This window comes from Prionailurus viverrinus, chromosome C1 (genome assembly GCF_022837055.1).
Source record: "Prionailurus viverrinus isolate Anna chromosome C1, UM_Priviv_1.0, whole genome shotgun sequence".
Taxonomy (NCBI): Eukaryota; Metazoa; Chordata; class Mammalia; order Carnivora; family Felidae; genus Prionailurus; species Prionailurus viverrinus.
In genome coordinates this window covers 154,649,034-154,677,014 of record NC_062568.1, presented here as the reverse complement: position 1 = coordinate 154,677,014, position 27,981 = coordinate 154,649,034, and the positions used below count along the sequence as shown (strand labels likewise).

At 33.9% G+C, this 27,981-nt stretch overlaps 2 protein-coding genes across 2 annotated transcripts in view; one reads left to right on the top strand and one right to left on the bottom strand.

Moving 5' to 3' along the window:
• NEGR1 (neuronal growth regulator 1) overlaps nt 1-27,981 on the bottom strand; it is an 840,514-nt gene that overhangs the window by 650,188 nt on the left and 162,345 nt on the right. The window lies entirely within an intron of this gene.
• LOC125172854 (40S ribosomal protein S7-like) lies at nt 67-27,900 on the top strand. Its single transcript, XM_047871446.1, has 2 exons — nt 67-113; nt 27,510-27,900. Exons 1-2 carry the CDS (start codon nt 67-69, stop codon nt 27,892-27,894), a joined length of 432 nt encoding a protein of 143 aa, XP_047727402.1. The 3' UTR covers nt 27,895-27,900.

Below are 27,981 nucleotides of genomic sequence, written 5' to 3'. Positions count from 1 at the left end.
TTCCCAAAACTGTAAATAAAATTATGTGCTTTTCTCATACTCTTTTCTCATTTCTGTTAGCGGAACATGGGTGTGATGTCTGCAAATAGAGCAGCCACACTGGACTATGAGATGTTAGCCATCTGTTGAGGATGGTAGAACAAGATAGATGGAGCCACTGCTTTTTTGGGAATTTTATCACTTGCAGCCAGATCTAATGCAAATCGAACCCCTTTAATTCTCCTTTCCTCCACTAGCACTCCACTAAAAGGTTTTAAAAATGTTCAAATCTTTGTTACCTCAGGGTGAATCTCACTTAGTGAATGATCATTTTTAGATTTTTTTTTGTTTTTTGAATTTTTTTTAAGTTTATTTATTTAGTTTGAGAGAGACAAAGAGAGAGCATGAGTGGGGTGGAGGCAGAGAGAGGAGAGAGAATTCCAAGCAGGCTCCATGCTGCCAGCGCAGAGCCCGACATGGGACTTGAAGTCACAAACTGTGAGATCATTACCTGAGCTGAAATCAAGAGTTGAATGCTTAACTGACTGAGCCACTCAGGCACTGTTGTTTGTTTGTTTGTTTGTTTGTTTGTTTGTTTGTTTTTAAAATAAAGCACAAAGAAGTGAAAGTGAAATTACTAGAAATGAATAGTGGACAGTCTCTAGAAGTTAGGATAAATCATCTATTGATTTAAGTCTTTTCCTTTATTACAGTGTAGTAAATAATTACAAATAATCAGAACACAGTGGAAATGAGAAAGAACTAATGACTACCCTGCTGAAAAGATACTTATTCCCTGTTTATTAGCCTGGAACTAACAATGACTTGGTTCAAAAGAGTATAATTCTGACATCCCTGTCCATTAGACAGCCTGTCTTTTTACCCATGATCAAATATAAGTACCAATTTATAACTCCCTAATTCAAGCCACAGTTACCCAAGTCACAGCAAAAATCATATGCAACAGAGATGTCAAATGAAGTTTATTGGCATGCAAATGTCAAAATCAGAAAGAGCAGCTGTAGCATTACAATATAGTGAGTTCACTTTACTATAAGGCTACAAAAAATTACTGAAAGTAATCTGAACACTACTCTTATTTTTAATTCTCTCACCTTTGAGCTAAAAATCTCATTAAAATTCATGCTTGCTTCTTTGGAAATTCATTCACGCACACACACACACCCTATAACTTTTAAGACTACGTATGCTATGGATCCATTTTTGCCTCCATTGGTATTAGTAGAAGGAATATGTACTTATTTAAGTATGAAAGTTTACCAATTGTGACTATAAATTAAAATTAAAAGGATATAAATATTTCTATGTATGTATTATTTTATTGCATGCACCCCTATACTTATAGATTAATTTTAATTTTATTTTTCTTTCAGGACACAACTCTTATTTCTGCTTATATCACTAGCTTAAACTATAAAGTTACAGTCATACAAAGTTAAAATAAGTTCATGATACTAATTATTAAGATCAAAATCACTGGCATATTTAATGGATATATGCCAAAACTTATCTATTAAAGGTATATATATACATATATATATACATATATATACATATACATATACACATATATGTATGTGTATACATATATACATATGTATATACATATATGTATATATGATAGATGTATATGTGTATATGTATGTACATATATACATATGTACATACATATACATATATATACATATATACATATATATGTACATATATGTTCAAATTAAATAACTGCCATAGGTAATATTCACATATCTGTGACTAAAGTGACATAAATTCAAGTTTGAATATGAAGGTAATTTCAGCATTTCTAATACTCATTGGTTTATCTAAGAATATACTTTCTAGGTGATTTTGAGTGACATATAGTTGCTTGGTAATCAGATTTTACTTTTTTTTTTTTTACTTTCATGACTTATTCTACAACATCACATCAATTCTAATTTACAGTAAATCTTACCTAATTAATACACTAGTGGGAAGAGAAATATGTCCAATTAAGTCATTGTCCCAGTTATTAAAAGCCCATAGGAAAATATTATGTTAACTGGTAATCATTTTTTTCCCTAAATTTTTAAAATAAAAAGCAGTATCATATATAAGGATAAATAAGTCCTACTTAACAATCTTAGCACTAGAGCAAAGAAATAATTAACTACAGAGAAATCCGTATTTTTTCTTAGGAACTTGATAACTAAAGTCAGACATTAAAATAAAATATGTGCTTATATATATATTTCATACTCAGTATTTAGTCAACACAAATGTAGTTAAAATGAGCTAGGTGTATATTATTTCAAACCAATCAATGTATCTTTGAATTCAGAGCAATTAAGGAACAAAATGAAGATTTAAATACACCTCTACAGTGTTCCATCTATATCAGAGAGAATCCCAAACTCTGCTTTTGAATACTAATATATATATACATATATACATATATATATATACATATATATACATATATGTATATGCACTAAAATGTGGTATTTAATAGTTTCAAAATAAAATTGTTTCATTCACTTTAATTATATCTATATATCCATATCTCAATCACTATCTACCCATTTATCTAAAACTTCTATTAAAAAATCAGAGATCACTAAACAAAAAACTTAGATTTTGAATTCCATTTCACCTCATAGTTATCTTAATAGGATTCAAGATTGTACTTGTCTATTTGAAGAACTATCTTCCAATAACTATATGATTTCTTTCATCAGACAGAGAACTGTTACCTACTTTGAGCTAATAATCCTCCAACTACTTTATTTACCAGCCTACCATTAAGAGATAGTTTTCTCCTTTTTTTCTTCGACCATTTGTAAACTCTGTAAAATTTATATGTTATATGAATTGTTGGCCTTTGCAACTGAAATTTGATATTATAAACATAACCCTTTGAAATTCATCTAGAGCTTAACATGAAGTGTTTTTGAAATTTATATAATATTTAATATGACACATTGGAAGTAACCCTGTATCTTCTCTTTTTTAATGTTTCCAATTAAATATTTGTTAAGGTTTTTAGACAACATACAAAATTCACTAATTTATGCAGTCATAAAATACATTCTCTAGATATCTGCATTTTTGAAAGTATAAACACTAAGCAGTATGCTGAGATAATGAATTAAGTGTTATGAAAATGAAGGAGTGTATGACAGTTAACAGTTGAGATTCTAGAATTACAAACCTAGAGTTGCATTCTGTTTTGGCTATCAGCAATGGGCTGCAATTCCTTCATTTGTGAAATAAGAATAGTAAGAGGGAGTATCTCACAGACTTGTTGCAAGGTTTCAATGAAAGGAAAGAAATGAAGAGTCCTTAGCACAGAGGCTGGTACATGGAAAGCATTCAATACATGATGGTTTTTATCAAATTTCTCTGTAGAAATCAAGGAAGGGTTCCTGCAAGTTTTAGTGGATGATCTGGGTTCTAATACATAACAGCACTGTGCCTGGAATTAATGAATGAATGAATGAATGAATGAATGAATGAATGAATCTCTGAGACAGGTAGTATTTCAGACTAAGGGAATAGTTAAAACAAAAAGGACAAAGACATGAAAAAGCAGGTCCAAAGAAAATTAGTAGTTTCATGAGGCTATAACATAGTATCAATGAGAGGATTCACTATGGATAGGTTCTTGCAATTCAGGTACTTCCAGTTTTACTGTTCAGAAAAACATAGGCAGGACTTGGGCTTAATTTAGAAAAGACCTGGAATTACCTCCTAGAAGTCTTAAATAAAGAGCAGTGTAATCATAAGTCTTAAGTTCAGGACATTCTGGAGAAACCAAATACAACAATAGAATAATTGAGACAACATGCCCTCCTTAAGCCTTGCCCTACCGGAAGGCAAAAATAAGGTTGTCTTTAGAATGAAAAACAGGAGCTTAGTGAAGTCTCCCCACCTCTTCCCACAATTCAAAATCTCTCCCATCTCTCTTAAAATCCCAATTTAGAAATCTACAATTATTATTCCATAAAATTTTAAATCTGGAAGATGCCTCAGAAATTACAGTCTCAAACTTCACAAAATTTCAGTTACAGTTCTCTGTAATTTTTCTTCATTGCACTTAACCAAATTTTAAAGTTCTATATCTGTATAATTGTCTGATTAATTTGTCTCTCCCTACTACAATATGAGTGTCATAGGAGTAAATAATGTGGGGTTTTTTTTGTTTGGTTTGCTTTGCTCACCATATATTCCAAAAAGCAAGCACAGTGTCAGATACATCGGAGGTGAACATTACCTATTGGATACATAAATGAATATTTTACAGCTGAGGAAACTGAGGCCAAGGAGTTTCCATGCTTTGCCCTAGCTTACATCTTTAGAGAGATTTGGACCTGGAAGCAGCTTTATGGATTATATTCTATGTTGTCTCCTAATCGTAGCACATGACCATGTGTTAATCATAAGCTCTCCCAGACACCTTTTTTAGTATTGATAAGCACTTCTTACATGTTATAAGCACATCTTATTACATGTCTCTAAAACCTTAGTATGAACGAATGTAACAACCTGTTTTATCTATTCTACAAGAGACTGAGAGAAGTTTAGAATTTGGAGATTTTAGCAAGAGGTATAAGCAGTGTAAATGATAAAAAACATGATTAAACACCAGCTTGGTCCACTTCACAATTTTGCCTAAAGCTATATCCAGGTTCTTTATCCTGTGATCATGCAAATAAAATATGTGAGCCCATTTTCCACTAAAAGTTAAATAATGAGACTCCACAAGCCTTCTAGACCCTAACAGAACAAGAATTCTTTAACCAGCAAGGACTAGGATAGGAATGGAGACAGGGGACTCAGGAAAGAGCAACAGAAAGATCTCCTTAATAGTCTTCCTCTTGGAAATTGACAGCTATTTTATCATGCATACTGTTCAGTAACTATTTGATGTTTCCTAAGAAAATGACAATAAAGAATGACATTAAAATGAAAAGGGATAATAATGTTATTGTAATTCAAATGTCATTTTCATGAATATATTAACTTATGTAAAAGAAGTTACTTATTATTCCTTGTGTCCATATAATAATCCACATTCCATCTAAAGATATTTGTTATTCTCTTCAACCATAATTCCATCTTGGAGATAGAAAACATTGCATTATCTAAGGACACACAAAAGAAAAAAAAACTGTCAAAAGTGATGCTGGTGTTATGCTGGTGTTTCTACCACAGCACAGAGTTTTCTCAGGATTACTTCAATCTGGGTTATTCACTGAAAAGAATGAACATTGATACCATACAAATTTTTATGCTTATAAAACAACAACAGCAACAACAACAACAAAACAAAATGAATGGATCCTACCAAGGACGACCGTAACCTTACGCAGTGTCTCCCTGATATACTGCTATATAAAATATTACCTAATTAAACATTTTGTTAACTAATTTTTGCACCCATTTCAAGCTTAATTTCTTTCACTCAAAGTCAACAGCACTAACATCTAAAATCAAGCTACAATATAAAGACTTAAATATATACTTCAATACTGGAATATGGAATTATGGACTATATGACTTGTCTTAGATCAGTATAAGTGGTCACTGCTTCATTGTAACAATTTATTCAAAACACAAAGTAGCTCTAAACTTCTTTTGAACAGGTGAATTAAAATCAATTAAAATATCAATAGCTTATGATTTTTAATTTTGGAATCAATATCTCTATATTAGAGAAACAAATTAACCATGCTAATTCTTCCAATGATATTTATTTACATTTAAAACAGTATGTGTTTATAATCAAGGAAGAACACTTTAGAGAGTGAGATGGTCTATGTTTGTCTTTTAAAAATAAGTTTAAAATTAGATATACAAAAGGTACTATGAGAATCAGATTGGATAAAAAATTTTCTGACTTTTTTGAGTAACAGTGGTCATATGTTAATTGTCAGCAAATGTCTCTGCCTTTCTCATTAGCATTATTTTTGGGGAGGGGGGATTCTTTCTATGATCTGCTTTTTTAACAAACAGCCTTTACTTTTCAGAGCAATTTTAGGTTCAAAGCAAAATTGAATGGACAGTACAAAGTTTCCACATACCCTCTGTCCCCACAAACACATAGCCTCCCTCATTCAACAATGTACCCCACCAGAGTGGTACATTTGTTACAACTGATGAACCTATGTTGACACATCATTATCTACCAACGTCCATAGTTTACATTGGGGTTCACTCTTGGTGTTGTGCCTTATATGGGTTTTGATAAATATATAATAATACATATCTATCATTTCAGTATCATATAGAATAGTTTTACTGTCCTAAAAATCCTCTGCATTCTATATATTATCCTCTCTCCTTCCCCCTAATCCCTGGCAAACACTGAACTTTCTACTATCTCTATAGTTTTCCTTTTTTCAGAATGTAATATAATTGGAATCATACAGTATCTAGACATTTCAACATTATTTTTACTTTCCTTTGAGAAATTCACCCATTCATTTTTGGCCTTGGAAAGGATAGTTCCTGGTTTGTTAAGCCAATGAGCCCATCACATGTCTTAGACTTCACAAGCTATTCACACTTCTCCTACATACCAACATGGCTCTCTCCTCAGGGCTTTACTTCATTTTTATTTTATTGTTGAGGCTTTCTCTGGAAATTCCATCCAAAAATTCTAAACTGTTTTTCATAACCCTTATTGCTCTTTCCTGCATCACTTTTATTTATTTACTTACTTTTTATATAACTTATTGTCAAATTGACTAACATATAGTGTTAGAACTATAGAACATGTATACTGTGTTCTTAGTTTTGGGGGTAGATTCCTGTGGCTCATCACTTACATACAACACCCAGTGCTCATCCCAACAAGTGCCCTCCTCAATGCCCATCACCTATTTCCCCCTCTCTCCCACCCACCCCCAATCTCATCCCTCACTTTGTTCTCTATATTCAAGAGTCTCATGGTTTGCCTCCTTCCCTCTCTGTTTGTAACTATTTTTACCCCTTCCCTTCCCCCATGGTCTTGTTAAGTTTCTCAAGATCCACATATGAGTGCAAACGTATGATATCTGTCATTTTCTGATTTACTTATTTTGCCCAGCATAATACTTTCCAGTTCCATCCACTTTGCTGAAAATGGCATGATTTCATTTTCTCATTCCTGCATCATCATTATCATTAGCCAAAATATGTCATTGCTTAGAAATTTTTCAATTTCATTATCATTAGCCAAAATATTATGATTTAATTATATTTATTTTTTTTCTGTCTGGATACTTACATTAGAAAGCACATTCTATGAGGGCTGGGATTTGGGTCTACTTTATTCATAACTATATCCCAGAGCCTATATTACTGCCTGGGACATATTTGCTTAATAATAATGTGCTAATTAAAGGAACAAGATATTTACAAAAAAATGATTAATCTGGACTTAATAATACTTTTGAAGAAATAGTAGGTTTTAACACTTTCTAAACAAATGACCAATTAATATTGCATATCTTGAAAAAATACTCAGATTATTTGAACAGAAAAAGAAAAAAAAAACCTGATCGTGGTTAAGCTGCAATATGTTAGTTTACATATCACTAAGATCTTCAGTGAAAATACAGCCACATTTGGAATGAAGGGGAACAACTATAAAAGTGGGCATTAAATTTAGTGAAAGCAAAACAAATACTTTAGGTAGGTCACCTTTTACGGAATGGTCAGATTCACAGACAAAATGGAACACTGAGACACTTGTGAGCTGAACAGAGTCTCAGGTTTTCATACATAAAGTTGGTTTTAGGCAGTTTTCAGATTGCCCCAAGGGATAAAAAGAACAAAAGATTATATTAAATTATTTTGTATTAACAGCATTGCTTTAATAAAGATGAGGCATTTCATTAAATGCAAGAAATGCAATGCACAATTATCAGTATATGCACATATACATATACATAGGTTTACACATATATAGATAAGCATTTGTTATAACAGTGACAGAGAAGGTTTGGTTTTGCAGAAAAAGTCTGCATTATTTGCAGTTTCAGCCTTCAAAATCTTTAAAACAATTTGCTATGTATTAATTTTGGTCTAGGTAGGTGCTAGAAATATTTATCATAACCAATTATTAAAAACTGCTTACTTTGTAGTTTCAGTTTTGAAAATTTCTAAACAATTTTCTTTTATTATCCTGAGTTGCTGTTGTCAGATCAGGTATACACTGCACATTTCTTTGTTCTCTTAACCAATTACTCCCCTAAGCTACTCCACTTTTGGCTTTCTTTCCACATTCCTTATCATGTAATGTTATTAAACAATGTATATATAATCCAATCATAAACTAAAAGACATTATCAATACTAATATTTATCCTTCAAATTTTACATTTGCCAACAAATTATATTCTTACAAATAAGAATTCAGATCAAAGGCATTTATCTCCAACACTGAACACTTAGAAGAGTAACAGCAATCCTTTCTCAGAAGTAACCTACAGGGGTGTCTGGGTAGCTCAGTTGGTTAAGCGACCAACTTCGGCTCAGGTCATGATCTCACAGTCTGTGAGTTCGAGCCCCGCGTCGGGCTCTGTGCTGACAGCTCGGAGCCTGGAGCCTACTTCGGATTCTGTGTCTCCCCCTCTCTCTACCCCTCCCCAGCTCACTCTCTCTGTCTGTTAATGGTAAATAAATGTTAAAAAATGTTTTTAATTAAAAAAAGAGGTTACCTACAAAAACAGTGTACAATTCTCATCCATATGACATTTACAGTCATTTTGATATTGAAATAAAAATATTTGAATGACCAGTTACAAGTTCTATCACTGAATCATAAGTAATTATTGCCAACACTATCAACTAATGTGCTTTCTCCGGAGGCTGATGAAATGATCTCTTCAAATGAACACAAGACAGACTGTACTACACTAACCTTTTCCAGATTCATAAGGACATAAATGGCATGGAGTTTGATTATTTGCAATATTTGTTGTTTTGCCATCTTTTTGTTTTCCAGAGATTTCAGTTAGGAATCCTTACGGAATTTTACAAAATTAAAAATGAGAGAAAAAGAAAATCCTCATTCTTTCCTAGATAACCCTTTTGTCTAAAATACTGGGTGCATGACTGTATTCATAACATGGAAACAAATATTGTGTTTACCACATGAACTCAGGTAACCTGTCAGACTTATCACTATCACTACTTGTGCTGCTTTTTTTTTCAACTGAGTAGGTAGTACTATAACATCAGACTTTTGGTTTTCTTTATAATTAGGACTGGTCAGGTCAATTTGATAATTTCTTAAATCTTTAATTTGTTGACAGGCCTACTTAAAATTATGGGAGCTATTTTTGGTGGAATATGATTTTATATTTACTATAAACATATTTTTATTTATTATATTTTCATTTTTACTAATCATCAATCATTCAATCTATAACATTGTAACTTTTATTTCTATGTACATTTAATAATTTTCAAACTAAAGATAGTTAAAAACTGTTTTATGGTAATACAAATTGTTATTCAATACAGTAATTACAGTATGATTAAAAACACATAATTAGGGTTTACAACATTTGGATTCCGATTATTTCATTATATTTTAGTGCTATGATGAGCTGTGTGGTTGTTGGTAACACTCCCTAGATCTTATTCATTTTTAAAATGAATGGTCAGAATGAATTCGAAGGGTTTCAAAATTCCATGACTCTGAAAATACCTAAAATATTTTGTCTTAACCTCAGCATAACAAAAGTCATATGCACAATGCAGGAGTTATATTCAAAACATTTAATAATAGAATGGCATTTACCCATCAGAGCCATATTTGCAGAAACAAGTACAATCCTATATGAACATTGCTTAATATGGAAGAGATGCCCTTTACGGCAGAATAAACAAGATGACTGACTGAAGAGTAACAGTAAATATCTATGTCCAAAATAGATTTTTTCAAGTTTCTAAGAAGTTTTCACCAGGTGGGTTATGAGTCTTCTCAGTCTGGAAAAATCATTTCACTGACTAGTTTCTAGATCCAGGGCTGTTCTGTATAAAATGAGATTAGTATAGCCTAGAGCCTTCCTTAATGGTTAATTAAATTAATTTGGGAAATACTGTTGGTAATCAATGCAGATGAAATCAGAGAGCAGGAAAGTGACTTGCTAGTGTGGTCCTTAGACCAGTACTAAGAGCATCACCTGTGAATGTGTTACAAATGCAAATTCTCAGGTCTCATCCCAGACTTACTAAAACCAGAAAAGCAACAGTGTGTGTTGGGGGGTGGGGGGTGGTAAATATGATCTCCAAGGGATTCTAATGAATACTAAATTTACAGGACTACTGGCTTAGATTATCATAGTGGGCTAGCATTTTGAATGATGAAGAAGGCAGGTGCTTAGATACTGTATTTCAGACATATTTGGCCTGATTCACCTCAAATGTTAAAGATTAGAAAATAAACCTTAGGGAATTTGTGGTCAACTAGCAAGCAAGAAGCGAATCAGGTGAATCCAGTTCTCCCTTAAACATTCAAATAGGTAGCCATTATTCTTCCCATTAAAAAGCATATTAAATATTAAATAGAAAAATAATAATACTTGGTTTAACGTCTGAAGTCTTGGCTTTGAATTTACATACTGTTTTAAAGGTGCTGACCCCAACACGTTTTCAAATTCCTTTAGAAAACAGAAACATATAATTACCAGTGAAGAATATAAAATAATATATAGCATAATTCTAAAAGAAGTGTTTTATTAACAGGCAGTATTTACATAATAAATCATCCAGGATATCTTTTAAAATACAGATATTAAATCATTAGGCCTAGAGTGAAGTCTAAAATCTACATTTATAACAAGCTCCTAAAACATGCCCTTGCTTTTGTTCCATGGACCTTACTATGTGCAGTAAGGGCATGGAGTTGAAGAGGACCGACTCTGGAGTCAGACTGGAACCACCAGCTACCACTTATAATCATTTGAATTTGAGAAATTTAGTAAATCTTTCTGGGCCCAAATGTAAACTGGGGATAGGAACATGTCTATCTTTTAATGGTTGGCAGGTTAAATGAGTTAATAGATACAAAATGTTTAAAATAGTGTCTTATCCATAATAAGCATGTAATTTTTAGCTTTTATTTTTTAAATCTTTTTTGATGTTTATTATTTATTTTTGAGAGAGAGAGACAGAGCATGAGCAGGGGAGGGGCAGAGAGAGGGAGACACATAATCTGAAGCAGGCTCCCGCCTCCGAGCTGTCAGCACGGAGCCCGACAAAGGGCCTGAACTCATGAACCATGAGATCATGACCTGAGCTAAAGTCAGATGCTCAACCAACTGAGCCACCCAGGCACCCCTAAGTTTTAGCTTTTAATATTAGACCAAAAATTTACTTATCATTACAAAATTAATTAGTAATTTTTAAGCATGATTTCAAAGGAAAATTCATATAAAGTAAAATATAATAAATGCTATATTTGAAGCCACAAATTCTACAGGAAAAAAAAGTGAATAATTTTTAAATTAGTAGAATAAAAAAGTTTTCTTCTTTATGAAATGCTATTTGCCTCCTAGCTCAAACGACATATTCTTAGTGCTTACATCTCTCCTCATCAGTTATAATATCAATAACTTCTAGCTAAGTCTCTCTTTTTTTTTCCCTTTATTCCCATTTCATTACTTATAGCCAATGTCCACTTGGGGCACTTTAAGTAGTTTCCTGTCCTGAAGACAGTAAATTAAATTATAGACTATTAAATAAATATATGTAACTAATTAGTCTAATGACTAATTTCATATTTGGTTGAGATAGAAATTCTGAATTATACCTAACTTCGGGGATTTGTGGTTGGACATTCTCCTAATTTCTTAAATAGAAAAATGATTACTATTATATTTTATGAACCTTTTAATCATGTAAGTGGTCAAATTGGAAATTAATGCCAGAAGTTAGGGATTCGCCAGATGACCAACAGCTTACCATTAGATTTTAACCTCTATTAAAAAGTTGGATGAAAATGTAAAATCACTCCTGACTGCTCCAAATAACTAACTAGAATTTTCATATGAAGAGGATAGTTGTATATTTCTTTCTTTAAATATATGTAGGAGCAGGAGGAGTCCCTAAAGAATTAATCACTTCCCCCAAGATGTTGATCGTGTCACTTGGAGTCCTTTAGGTATATAATCATTATATTAATGGAATAACTTAAGGCAAAAAGTTCATCAAAGAGTAATTATATATTTGGTGTCGGGAGCCACAGAAGATAAAAAAAAAAAAAAGAGGTCTAAAATATTCTAACTTCAGTTCATAGAAGAATTCTCTCTCTCTCTCTCTCTCTCTCTCTCTCTCTCTCTCTCTCTCTCTCTCTTCTCTCTCTCTCTTTTATCCTAAAAAATAAGAGCTCCTGCAATGGAAATAAAGGATAATGTAGTGAGGGTTTATTTTGTAATTAATATGCATGGGAATTTACACAGTTAATTTACATTCACATTTACAGGAATTACCTCTCACCTACATATTGACAGAAGAGGCTCTTTAATTTTATGAGTCCAAGGAATCTATCTAAGTGCCTAATTTTTTTCTCCATTGCCTTTAATTAAAATAACTCCAGGATCATCTACCTGATAATTTGGATAATTTTTTTAACAGGAAGCAAGTTTGCTCACTGAACACATTTGCTAAGCTTGCCTAACGACAACTTTAGATTCATGAAAATTAAAACGAGCACATTCTCAGCGGGCATTAGGCTCAGTCACAGGGAGTCAGAACAGCTGCCTGCTTGGCTTGTCCTTGGGTAAACCAGAGAGCTGTGGGGCTTTGGGTAAGTCATCTAACCCATAGCCCTAGTTTTCACATCTGAAAAATAAGGGACTCAGCTAATCTCCAAGATGCTATCAAGTTGATATTCCATGAAGTGACACAGAACCCTTGAACAATTTTAGGGATTCTCCTAGAGATAATCAATAGCTTCAGCGTCATAAAGATATAATTTTCAACTATGGAGTTTTTTCGAAAAAACGTGCCATTACCTACCTCTGATACACTAGAACATTTAAAATTTATTGAATATTTAAAATGTGTTAGAATCATTTAAAATTTGTTTTATTAAACAAATAAATGTGTTTATTTTAAAAGATAGTTTCAATCAGTAATTTCCATCCTTCTAAAAATCTAGAGAAGTTTCACTAGGAATAAGCACAAAGCTACAACCTGCCCCAGTAAAAGATTGTCAGACTTACACGTTTAAATTGTATTTTCTCATATATATTAAGATATCCATTGTCATAGTTATTATATGTATAATATTTAATGATATTCTATGTTTCCTGTTTAGCAGATTCTGCATTCCTGTTTTCTTCCTCTATCTGTCCTTTCCTCCCTCTCTCTCTTTTCTCTCCTTTTTTTTCCTCCTTCCTTCCTTCGTTTCATCCTACATTAGGGCAAGACTCTGAGCTTGATATTTCCAAGAACAGAACAACCCCACTGGAAAGACAGGAATTAATAAACAAATGTAGTGATAGACACTGAATTTTCATATTACAATTGCATCTAAGACTCAATGAGAGTACAAAGCAGAGAGGAACGGATTTTGCTTGGGGGTAAGGTAGGGAGGACTCCAGAATCTTTACAAAAGTTTATGTTAGTTCTACAGAATAACCAGACTGATTATATTAGTCAGCTGGGGCTGCCATAAAAAAAAAAAAATACCCTAGACTGGGTGATCAAGAGAACAGTGATTTATTTTCTCACAGTTTCAGAGCCTGGGAAGTCCAAGATCATGGTACTAGCTGGGAAGGTTTCATTCTAAGGTCTCTTCTCTTGACATGTAGGTGGCTGTCATGTTGCTTTGTGCTCTGTCTCTTTTTATAAGAAAAATAATCCCATCCAATCAGAACCCCACCCTTTATAACCTCATTTAACCATAATTACCTCCTTATAGGCGCCATATGCAAATACAATCCCATTGGGAATTAGGGTTTCAACAAACGAATTTGGGAGGACACAAACATTCAGTCCATAACACCAACGAAAAAAAAAGTGAATTTTGTATCAGTTTAAGTAAGTGACAGAGGGGTGAGGGCTCTGTGTTCTGGGTAATGCAAACAGTTCGGTACAATTAGGGTATTGGAAGCATGTCTGGAAGTGTCAGGAAAAAGGGAAAGGGAAGACTAGTCTGAAATGTCCTCCTCAGTGGACGGGCATCCAGCAACACAGTGAGTCATGAGACCGACTATGTTATGATCCTTGGCAAAGGATCAGTCTGGTCCATATCCAATCTCTACAAAGCAGTGAAAAGGCTTTCTGACTCGATGTATACTTCTGCTTGTTAAAAACACACTGTGGGGTAAACTTGTGGCTAAACCAAATATTTATCTACTTACTATATATCAAGGTGTTTTATTCTTCTGAAAGAAACATGCTTTAAAAACCATGTTACCATACATTTTAATTTATCTAGTAAAGTTTTATGGAATACAGAGGGCATAATCGACAAATGAATTGCAATTACGCTTTTTCTCATTTCCAATCCATAATGAACACATTAGAGATGAACTCTTCTTTGTTATAGTACAGTGTACAATTTCCTCAAATTCTTATCATGACTGGTGAGTCTTTAATTTTACTTTGGATATTTTGAAAGCCTTGTACATACTACAAAAGTTTCTTAAAATGAGAGACTCAAATGTTAAAGCAAAAAGTAAAACATTTTAGGGATATGAGTGTACCAATTTCACATTATGTATCTCCTCAGTGAACTCTGTCTTTGGCTTCTGGCTCTGTAAATTTGGGGAAGAAAATATTTGCAAGTCATATTAATACTCAGGTTGTCTACAAATGTGTAAAAGGAAGATTATTCTGTAACCATTATGTATTTGTGATGTCAGGGGTTTATTATTCCAAATGCAAACTATATTTACATATCAAAACCTCATGAGATATGAGAATATTCTAACACTGCATTATGTTGGCAACATACTTTTCTACCTAGAAAAATGTTTGTAAAATAGCAAGGCTCATTTAGGCCATTACTTATAAATCAGTATTTTACTATACCACAGCTTGGTTAGATCAAGTTTATCAATCGTGTCACTAAATATCCTCAACATAATGTTCTGATTTCTTAATGAGCTCCTTGCAATAGAAAAGGTTAGATAATTAGCATGCTGTTGTTCAACCAGCATCAATTCTAGCATTTCTAGGAAGATAAACATCTAGCTTCAAAACAAAAAGAAAATCACAGAAGTGATTGATTCATCTTTTTTTAAAGAATTGAATGATAGAGTAAGTTTTGTAGAATTTGTTGCTTAAAAGTCAGTAACAATAAAGCATCCAAGTATAATATTTTTTATTTCTTTCCTCCATTTTTCTTACTATAATAACTAATAGTGTCACTTCTCACTTACATAAAAGATCAGACGTGGCCTTCTATAAAGTAGTGTCAGTTTGATACTCTTCTGGTGTATCAATAGGAAACTGACTGAAACCAAATAATAAGCTCACAAGGTATGAACATGGTTATGAAGGGAAGTATCAGAATCATGTTGTAAGAGAAAGTGAGAGGGCATTAATTTATATGTGGTGGGGGATTGTGGAGAAGTCTAAGATTTCAGGGATTAGCAGGCATTAGCTAGGGAAAGAGCAGGAAAGAGTATGCCAGACAGGAGGAATAAGTTGTGCAAAGGCCCTGAGCTGAGTCAGAAATGAGGTTTCTGCTCTTTCTATCTCAATGAAACATTTAATGACTACAGATGCTTCACACAGGCTGTAAGTTTTCATAATGTGAATTGGCAGTAACTGGACTGATTAATTATGAAGCTCAATTTTCATTATGAAAGCATGTTGTGACCCTCATCTACAACAACTAAAAGCCCCAGACAATATTTATTAGGCTGGCATCACAATTATTCTGTCTGGGTGGTTTGCTGTTTGTTTGTCGGTAATATGAATTTTAAGAAAGGAGGGGCTGGTGTGATGCTGTTGCCACGGTAAGAAAGAAAGAAAGGCCATTACCCTGGAGCAAAAGCCAAATCGAATCAAAGGCTGACTTTTCTAAATGATAATTAAGTTGTCTAGCTCTACATTTATAGCTACAGAATACTTTATTTCTGAAATTCCTCCAGAAAAAAAAAAAAGTAGCTTGCCATTGAGACTTTGAAATTCACTAGCTATTTTCTAATCCCATTTCCTCATTTTAAAAAATTGCTTCTGAAACTAATCTTTAATAACCCATTAAAACATAAATATAGGGGCGCCTGGGTGGCGCAGTCGGTTAAGCGTCCGACTTCAGCCAGGTCACGATCTCGCAGTCCGTGAGTTCGAGCCCCGCGTCGGGCTCTGGGCTGATAGCTCAGAGCCTGGAGCCTGCTTCCGATTCTGTGTCTCCCTCTCTCTCTGCGCCTCCCCTATTCATGCTCTGTCTCTCTCTGTCCCAGAAATAAACGTTGAAAAAAAAAATTAAAAAAAAAAACACATAAATATATATATTTAGTATCGGCACTCAATCTTGGAGCTACTCTGACACAGAAACTCAGCACTCTGGCACAAGAAACAAGACTCCTGCCTAAACAAACTCAATCAATCCTTCCTCCTAGCTGCATCCTCACCTTTCTTGTAAAATATCCTTATGAGCCTTTACTTGTGTGTGGTTTTAGTTAAGTGCCTAACACACTCCAGGGACTTAGTTATCTCATTATTTTAGCATCTGTTCCTTCTCTTCCCTCTCTTGCCCTACCAAAACCAAATAAGGTTCTCCTGCAGCCTTCATATACATACAATGCACACACATATTTACTATGGAGTTCAAGCTATTGTACTAAGAAATTAACCCTAGGTACTACCCTTCCTGATACAGAATCTATACTTCTCACTCAGGTGTTTTTCCCCTACTTTCACTACAGATCTGTTTCCATGAAATGACTCAATAATTATTCAAATTCATTCACTATATTAATGTTCTCATTATTTTACATTATTTTTTTTTAATTTTTTTTTCAACGTTTATTTATTTTTGGGACAGAGAGAGAGCATGAACGGGGGAGGGGCAGAGAGAGAGGGAGACACAGAATTGGAAACAGGCTCCAGGCTCTGAGCCATCAGCCCAGAGCCTGATGCGGGGCTCGAACTCCCGGACTGGGAGATCTTGACCTGGCTGAAGTCGGGCGCTTAACCGACTGCGCCACCCAGGCGCCCCTCATTATTTTACATTATTAAAAACCATAATGGGCATCTTCTAAAAAAGGATTTAGAATTATTATATTTCTCTTGTGAGCATGCTTAAACATTTAAAAATTAATAAACCAAGTAAACCATATAGTCCAATTATTCCATAATAATGTCTCCATAGAAATTACTAATCTCATCAACTATAACTTTGAACGGTACCAATGTTTAAAGAAAGCTAATGTTAGAAAAGATATCAATAATAGGGAATACAAACATTTGTGATCATACAGAGTAGGACAAAAATGATATAAGTAAACTGGTGAAATTAGCAAATATTGGATTTATACACCTTAAAAATATTATAATTCACAACTAGTGCATCACAACTTCCAAAAGGTCATTTACTAACATCATATAACTTCATTTGGTGAGTTCTCCTTTCAATACAGCAAATTCCAATATTTTCCCAACCACCAGAATATACAAAAGAAACTATTCTACCTATGGCAATGCATGAAAGCTAAAAAGTACAACTTAAAAATAATGAAATTGTATTATCTAATATGAAGATGAAATGCAAGAATATCTAATTATTCAAGCTTCTCTTTTTATATTACCTATAGAAATCTCCGTTAAAATTCACATTTTAGAATACACACATAGATTAATTGTTACTTTGGATTAAAATACTACCTCAGATAATTCAATAATAATTCATATGTTTATTTTGCACTCAATCACAAACATTACTTTGGGAATCTAAAAGAAAACCTATTATCCACTAAGAGAGCATAGTCATATTTTCCTTATCAATAATTTCCTGTTTGGTATTTTTTATAAGAGTGTAAATCTTTTACTGTAGGAATCAACCAAAGATTTAGGAACACTTCTGCTAATTGATTATGGTAAGTTTTCCTTGAATGCTTTATCTTAAGGAATGAATCTCCAATCCCCTACTTACCCTTTGTAATGAAAATCCCTGTTTAGATCAAGTTCTATTTTTTTTTTTTTTTTTTTGTGAGTGCCAAGTTCGTCATACTGGCTACATTTCTCAAAATCAAGGCATATCCCTCCTGCTGTCTTATACTATGCTTTTTGTTTATTTTTTGGTTTTGTTTTTAAAATATTAAAAGAAACGATTAGCTACTGTATGTAATTATGATTTCAATCCTTTCCTGAACAAGTATTTAATATATCATAAAATTTTGGAATCCACAGACTCCAAAACTGCTGCCATTTTGATAGCAAGTCTTAACCCAAGCCAATCTCAGTTGAATGCCCATTAGGGTTTATTTGTAAGGAACACAGAACTGCTCATCTTTCCAAGCTAGCTATTACAATGGCTATTTTCTTTCTAATTCTCCCTTCCACCTTTTATTGTCTGCTTCCTCTGCTCCCACATTTACTTTTAATAACCAAAGTAATGGATTAGAAATTTCATTTTCTCTAAGCTGTGATCTAAACTATGTGTTTCTTAAAGTATGACTAAGCATCTTGCTAAGACTTTCACAAGGCTAAACCCAGTTTGTAGTACTTTCTTCTCTCTGTGGATCACATTTCTTTACACTTCAAATACTAGTCTTATATGATCAATTTTCCAATTAAGCTTGAAAAAACACCAAATAATTAGAAATGATGTTTGATGTTTCAAGGTGAACCTGAACTTCATTTCATTTTAAATGTTCTCAAAAAAGCATGGGCTTCATTTATTCCAGTCCTTGGTTTATGGAGACCCCAGACCTTAAGTAAACAGAAATTGAGCAGATAAGATAATAAAGCAAAGGATTATTTCAAATTATTTCACTCTATAAAAAACCTTATTATAGAATCTAGCTATGTGAATAATTGGTTGAATTAATTAGACAAGTCAGTGAAATTTGGTTTGACTCATTTAAAAGTTAGCTGTCAAATTTTGCCCAACTTTGTCTTATTTTCACATTAAAAGGAATCAAAACAAATATAACTTAATATAATATTCAATATTAAAATAATTTGTAATAAAGATCAAAGACTCATAAATATCCTATTAATTACATTTTCTGACATTTTTATGGTCTAATTCACTTAAGCAAGTACATTCATATGTAAAAGGTGTATCTTCAAAAACTCCGTAATACGGTAGTCACACATATCTGTGGGGGATACATTCCAAGACCCCAAGGGGATGCTTCAATCTGCAGATAGTACCGAAACCTATGTATACTATGTTTTTTTCTATACATACATACCTATGATAAAGTTTAGTTTATAAGTTACCACAGGAAGAGACTGACAATTATAACAATTCACTGTAATAAAAGTTATGTGAAGGTGTTCTCTCTCTCAAAATATCTCACTGTCCTGTACTCACCTTTCTTCTTGTGATGATGTGAAATGATAAAATGTCTCCATGAGGAGATGAAATGTGGTGCACGGTGCTGCCAGGCATGGTGATGATGCAGCAGCGTTAGGCTACTATTGACCTTCTGACACTAACGTCACGAGGGTCATCTACTTCTGGTTGACAGCAGGAACTAAAACCTTTGGAAAGCAAAACCACTAATAAAGGGGAACTACTGTACTAGGTCAAATATTTGAGACTTATTTTAAATTTTTAGGTAAAATAAAATTCTATAAAGTCTTGCCTGGGTTGTTTAATTTTAATTTTTATTTTCTCTGAAAGTTTTATTGACTTTTGAGAGGTGGTACTTTGTTTTATTTTTCAGCTTTATTGAAGTATAATTGACAAATAAAGTGTACAATGTGATGATTTGATATACATTGTATAAGGATTCCCACAATTGAGTTAATTAACACATCCATCACCTGAGAGGTCATATTCTATAAGGGTTAAGAGTTAAAAACTCTTAGACTGGGTTTGAAATCCACCATCATCACCCTCACCACTCACTAGCTAACAGATATTTGGAAGTTATCCAACCCATTTGTCTCAGTAAGGTGAGAGTTATAACACTACCTCTCTTTCTTAGGGTTGCTGTGAGGACTAACTGAGCAAAAATGAAAAAAAAAGCTGTATGTTTGATACCCACACAAGTATCATACAAGTGCTAATGGTCAAACTATCCAGATTATTTAATAATATAGATTGCCAAGGGTAGAGCACCAAACTTTCTCTGCCCTGCCTCATTATTTTCCTCTATGGCACAGACCTCTGATGCTTCCAGGGTTCAGTTTAACCCATCAATTTCCTTTTCAAAGATATCTTAAATGGCTTCATAGAAAAAAAGAGGTCAACTAGGCCTTGATTGAGTTCAAAAACTTTAACCACCGAAGAGAAATTGTGTACTATTTTCTTCTGCACCCAAAGTTTTCCCATTTCATGCTTTACAAAAGGTCTAGAAAGTGGGAAGAATCTTACATGCTTTGGTTCAGAGATAACAGGAGTTTCAGACTATTTCACTAGTATTAGAGAATGCCTTGACTAAAAGGGTCATGAAATTGAACAAGCTACTTTGCATTGAATATTGACCTTATGAGTTGACCCATTCTTAGTCCTACCCTCCAAACTCTGATTATATTCCTTCTCTTAGTATTTGTCTGTGTTGTAGAGTCAAATGTGACTTCCAGAGTTTAAATGCTGCTGCAAAGCAACTGTCTTGTAAAATGGTAGATGAGTTAATCTTTTAACAAGAAGAACAAAAATGTGGAATATTTACTTTCAAAAAATCTATCTATGACCATGACACATCAAACAGATATGTAGACCTGGATTGATCATATCTCTAGACCATAATGGTTTATTGTTCAGTTTAGGCTGAAGAGTGGCCAAGAAGAAGGACGGAGAACTGAAATGATACAATCCACTGTTCCTGTGGGAAACACTATTAAAAACAGTCATACTTCTGGCCTATGTTCAACAGTACAGAGGACAGGCCTACTTTTCTTTCCCTCTGCTATATACTGGGGCCAGTTTAAAAATCATACATTCTGGCTCCATAAATACTTATTTCTAAGAGATAAAACAGATTGCTCATTAAGAATTACTTCCAGACTTTTCTGTGCACACCAATCTAAAGCTATTCACCTCATAATTCTGCCCAATTCCAACCAATTATATATTTTGCAAGACCTATCTTCAAATCACCCAATGCAGACACTAAAACCTTAAATAACCTTTCCTGATTTTCCTCTTTGGAGTATCTACTAAGAACCTATGGAAGCAATATTCTCCTTTACTAAATTAAATCTATTTGTCTTAGCACTGCTTGATCAGCAAGTTTTTCTAGTAGCTGTTGGGAAGTCTACAATGATACCTAATAATAACAGATAAATTGCAAGTAAAACAGAGAGTTATATCAGAAGATTTATTCTGATTGTGGCTCATTACAAGTCACAGGATAACTTTTTTCTTTCTCCTCTGCCAACCTAACATGTAACCTTCTTTTAGGGCTATACAATTTTCTCCAAGTTTCACATTTGTGTTAAAATCAAGCTTCTGTGGGTGAAGTAGCCTTTTCCCTTAGAAGTACACAACAAAAAAATAAACAAATAAAACTAAGTAGAATGAAAATCTCCTGATTTTGACTAAGGTTACTAAAGGATTTCATTTTCAAATTAGTAATGTAAGATTTATAATTTAATCTTATGATTATTTTCAAGTGTTTCAAGTTCTTATTCATCTCAGTAATGTTATCTTTGTTTTTAAAAAATATATTATTTTCATTAAAGTTTATTCTGAACTAGAAAAATCACAATTATTACAGAATGTCTTTAATTTTATTTTCAATTTTATGTTTTAAAGTTTCATAGGGTATTTTTCAGGAATTTAGGACTATTTTGAACAGTGAACATTCATAGTATTTTTCTATTCCTTGTTATTTCTCACTCTGACAGATTTTAAAATTCTGCATAAGAGCAAAGATGATTTTTTTTTTTTTTAATTTTTTTTTTTTTAACGTTTATTTATTTTTGGGACAGAGAGAGACAGAGCATGAACGGGGGAGGGGCAGAGAGAGAGGGAGACACAGAATCGGAAACAGGCTCCAGGCTCTGAGCCATCAGCCCAGAGCCCGACGCGGGGCTCGAACTCACGGACCGCGAGATGGTGACCTGGCTGAAGTCGGACGCTTAACCGACTGCGCCACCCAGGCGCCCCAAGAGCAAAGATGATTTTATTTCACATAACAGTTGCTTCCCTAACCTTAAATGCATTGATTATATATGTAAGTATATTTTATTTCTTATATATGGGGGAGACACTAAAAAATCTATGTCTTGTTCACCACTTAGGAATTGTAAGTTTTGGAGACTGTGATTTTTTTTTCTTCTTAAATGGAAAATGTTTCAAGAAAATAAATTAACATATATGTAAACAGATGGTAGCCTTAGACTTGTTGGTTTCCTAGCTGGATGATATGAAAATATTATAAAACAAATTAAATTATTTACACTCATGAATTTTCTTCTTTAGTGAGGCACATTTAATGACTTACCATTCACACTGGGCCTGTTAAGTAAACTTCCTAAAAACTTTTCTCCTCATGGGGCCAATATTTTATTTGTTTTGCACAGTTACTTGGCCCTTCTTCATACACATTATAACTTTTATTTTCTCACCAACTTAATGCTTGCTGCTGTGGTTAGTATCTAAGCTGGTTTACAGATGATAAAATAAAACTTAGATTTTTTTTTAAGAATTATTGTTTTTAGGTAATCTCTGCACGCAACATGGGGCTCAGACTCCTAACCCAGAGATTAAGAGTCATATGCTTTATTGACTAAGCCAGCCAGACACCCCTTAGATGTTATTTTTATATGATACACACAAATTCATTTTTGTATTCTGTCAATAGTTCATAAAATACCTGCGGTTGCTATAACTTTAAGTAAATAAGAAATTCGAACATCTTTCTATAAGCATAATACTCTGGAATTGGATCTTAAGTGGCAAGTGTTCTTATATAATACTATTTGACCATCTAAATATAAATAAAAAGTAAATATATAAATAATGATCCTGGAATTGCCAACATGATATTTAACTACTATGATTCCCAAAATAAAATGTTTTTTTTTTTTTTAATTTTTTTTTCAACGTTTATTTATTTTTGGGACAGAGAGAGACAGAGCATGAACGGGGGAGGGGCAGAGAGAGAGGGAGACACAGAATCAGAAACAGGCTCCAGGCTCTGAGCCATCAGCCCAGAGCCCGACGCGGGGCTCGAACTCACGGACCGCGAGATCGTGACCTGGCTGAAGTCGGACGCTTAACCGACTGCGCCACCCAGGCGCCCCCCAAAATAAAATGTTTTAATTTGATTCTACAGGCTAAAATAACTCTTTAAAACACAGTTAAATGTTCTGCCTGATTGATTCTCAGTTTCTAAGGAAAAAAGAGACAAGAGTGGAACTGTAGGGCCCAGGCGTGTAACTAGAAACCAAATCAATACTTAATTTTAAAACATCCACAAAGAAAGTTTTAGAAATATAACATAAACTTTCTATACTAGTTCCTGAAGAGAAAAACACATATATGGACAACCTTGCTTTTACTTAAAATTGATTTTATCTGATTCCAATACTTCCTCCTCTTTTATTATTACAATCACACAAAACCACTAACTCATTATATCTCTACTCATAAAAAGGAGCCAGCACAAGGTCTTGTTAACCACATATTCATCCAGTGTGTGCAGAGCTCAAATTTTGGGTGCCTTTCTAGAACCTAGTCACTTTAGCACACAGTTAAACTGGACTTATTGTGATCACGTTAATTTCAAGGGCAATTTATCGATATGCTCCAGTTGTGGAAGTAGTATGGGCTGGTTTCCATCATCTACACACATAAATAGCGCTGAGTTATCTGTCTATTATTTACAATTATTTGTTGTGTGTTTCATATGATATGGAACTTCATCAGCTGAGGACAAAATAAGTTAAGACTTAGACACTAAATTTTTGCAGTTATATTCATATTGTATGCTTTCATTAGGCTGCTCAGGCTGCCACAGCAAAATACTACAGAATGGGTGACTCAAACAACAGAATTTACTTATCTCATGGTTCTAGAGGCTGGAAGTCCATGATCAAGGTGCTAGAAAATTCAGTTTCTAGTGAGAGCTCTCTTCCTGGCTTGCAGAAAACACCTTCTCTATGCGCCCTCAATGGTCTTTCCTCTGTATGCCAACATCATTGGACCAGAGATCCATTCTCGTGACTTAACCCAAACCTAATTGCCTCCTGGAGGCCCCATCTCCAAATACCAGCACACTGGGGGGGGGGGGGGTAGATGTCAGGGCTTCAATAATGAATTTGGGTTAGAGACAATTCATTCCATCACAATACTTAAGCACAACTTATGCACTTGACTCACCCTCCTCTCCATAAAACATCTTAAAGAACAAAAATCAGTAGAAAGCATCTGTATAGTTGAGTTTCAACAAAAACAGAAGTAAATGAAATAAAAACCTAAGATCCATCAAAATAAAAACTTGCTGAACAATAAACATGGACACTCAAGAATTTTCCAGCAGGGAAAGAAGTATCCAGCTACAGCAGTTCCTTAGACGTTTATGATAAAATACTTGGCATGAAAAAAGCAAAGGAACACTTTTAAAATAATTGCTAACTGGTAAATTTTGAATGTAATAACTGCATCAAACTAAGCTTGGGACTTTAAAAATCCAAATTAGTAAATCCCTACTTGTGCTTCAGGGTGAAGTTCTGAAGAAAATAAAATAAGCTCAAGCAGGATTTCAGGGCAGTTTTAAGAATTTTTCATTTTCAAGAAGTAATGAGAAAAGGAAAATATAGATTATTTTTGAAGGCTCAAAGAAAAAGAGATATACTTCATTCAGAATGATGAACAATGTAACTGAAAGCTTTGTTTCAGATTCTTCCAGAAACAGCAAACTGCTTCTTTCAAACAGCAAAGAACTGGCAATGTTGACTATGGCTACAGAAGTAAGGAGACTGAAGGCATTCCTAAAGTAAGGATTCATTAAAATAAATGCTAGATGTCATATTAGAAATAGCTAAAATTTTTACAGTTGGTTTTCATTCTCTTTTTGTATTAAGTGATTAACTGAGGTTTAGCAACATAAGATGGCTATTTTAAATAGGTGAGGTCTTTACATATGTTTCAATAACTATCTGTCCACCATTCCTCCATGTCTTATCTATTCCTAAAGTTCACACCGAAACTGCTGTGCTGACCCTGCAACTCTAATAATCAACATTTGATCCTGACAACAGTCAGGAGAAATAGGCTATCCTAGAGAAAAATAAAGACACATTTAGGTTACTCAACACAACTTTCAATCGAGTGTGCCTTACAGAGAATGCTACAGCCAATTCAGGAAAGAAGCATACTTATAAAAAGTTTTATTAGCATGATGAAAAAATTTTGTGTAAGTAATATGATGAGGTAGATGACATAGTTGGTATTTCAATCTCCCCCTGTCCCCCCACTTTCCCGTTCAGACAATTCAATTATGCTCTAAAAAATTCAGAAGCCTTATGGTAAAAAATCTCCATGGTCTTTATGAGTGTGACCTTCAAAATTAAAATGCTAAATTGAAAAAGTGTCAATTTGCATAAGTATTGCAGTCTTGCTATTTTACAAGAAACTCAGCTATAGGCAATATCCTATGCTATAACTGTGACCTTGCACCTATAAAATGGGAGAGAATAGCATTTAAGCTCAATGAACTACTCACATTTGGAAGATACTAAAAACAGCCTAAGTCTGTAAACATGGTAGCTATATAACTTTCTGCTAATGAGGTTGTAACTGAGAAGCTTTTAAAGTAAGGTTTTTTTTTTAGCTGAATCCTTACTAAAGCAAACCGAAGTGTCACATCTCATTATGTAACAAAGAAATAAAATATTATGTACATATACATGTATATATACATATATATGCACACATATACTTTTATATATATATTTCAATATTATGAATATATTTACATTGGCCTATACACTAATTTACCTAATTATTTCTCATTTTATTGCCAAAGCAATAGTACAGACCGTCAAATGAATCCACATCTCAGTAAATACTAGAATAATTTAAAAGGCAAGCCACTTCAGCAGCAGACATACTATATGAAATAATTCATTTTATTTTATTTTTTAAGTTTATTTCTTTTGAGAGAGAGAGAGAGGGAAGGGCAGAAATAGAGGGAGAGAGAGAATCCCAGGCAGGCTCCACACTGTTGGTTCAGAGCCCAACATAGGGCTCGATCTGGTGAGCTGAAATCAAAAGTTGGACACTTAACCAACTGAGCCACACAGGCACACAATGAAATAGTTTTTTTTTTAAGAAAAAATCTGCTGTTTGCTGAATGGCAACTGCTTTAAACCATAACACAATGAATAGGTTGGGGATAAAGGGATACAACATAAGCAGTAACTCTTTAACCCTTCCTTGTTCTTGTGGAATGTTCACTATTGCTTGCACCCATTTTCTATTTATCTTTCTTCCTTTCTCTTTCTTTTTCTTTCTTTTCTTTTCTTTCTTTCTTTCTTTCTTTCTTTCTTTCTTTCTTTCTTCCTTCCTTCCTCTTTTGTCTTCCTATTAAAAGTGCTTTCCTTTAAATATACAACATTACACCACATATTCTGTATTTGCTACAGAATGAAATAAAGTTGTGTAAATAGTTCCACTGGACATGGATACTTGCTGTTAAGGTATTAACACTCCATGAGCTTATTTATCACTTTGTATTATGCTCCACTGAGTCTACTTGAATAAAGAGCAAATGAAGAAATTTTTAAGACATATGGCCTTCATTTCTTCTTGGGTCCAATCCCCCTTTCCTAATTGACAGAGCATATTTAATGGCTTCACCAAAAAAAAATTCACTGTAGAAGCAAAATACAGATTTTATGTTCTGCTTCCCACCAAATCCTTTATGCTTTATTGATGGAGAAAATCTTCCTCTCCTCATGGATGAAATACTCCGCATGATTCCTGACTTTTCTTCTCACTCATGGATAACACAGTCATGGGTCCCCCTCTCCACTTACTAAGAATGGTAAGTCTCATATACTAATCATGAGCTAGATTTGATTTAGTGTTAAGTTGCCAACTTCCTCGATTCAGACCCTGCTTTAAGCTGGAATTTCTACAGTGGGATATGAGAGAGTGATTAGTTTCTATTTATAGTTTCTCTGGTTTATAGTTTTCATTTTCCTTCCTTTCCTTAAGAACCTTTGACTCAGCTCCAGCAGGGAGGTGCTACTCTTAAGAACCTTTGTCTGATTCAGCTCTGGCAGGGAGGTGGATTGTGGAGAGGAGTGACAATGAAATAGGAAACTCTTAGGGGACTATTTTTGTTTAATTTATTTAATGTTTATTAAGTTTTGAGAGAGAGAGACAGAGACAGAGACAGAGCAGAAGCAGGGGAGGAGCAGAGAGAGAAGGAGACACAGAATCTGAAGCAATCTGAAGTCTTTCCAAAAAATCCAAGTCCGGGTAGTGCGTGAGCTGGAGAAAAAGTTCAGTGGGAAGCACGTGGTCTTTATTGCTCAGAGGAGAATTCTGCCTGAGCCAACTCGAAAAAGCCGTACAAAAAATCAGCAAAAGCGTCCCAGAAGCCGCACTTTGACCGCCGTGCACGACGCGATCCTGGAGGACTTGGTTTTCCCAAGCGAGATTATGGGCAAGAGAATCCCTGTGAAACTGGACAGCAGCCGGCTCATAAAGGTTCACTTGGATAAAGCACAGCAGAACAATGTGGAACACAAGGTGGAAACCTTCTCGGGCGTCTATAAGAAGCTCACGGGCAAGGATGTTAACTTTGAGTTCCCAGAGTTTCAGTTGTAGACAAAATGATTAAATAAAACATTGACAGTAAAAAAAAAAAAAGAAAGAAAGAAAGAAAGAAAGAAAGAAAGAAAGAAAGAAAAGAGC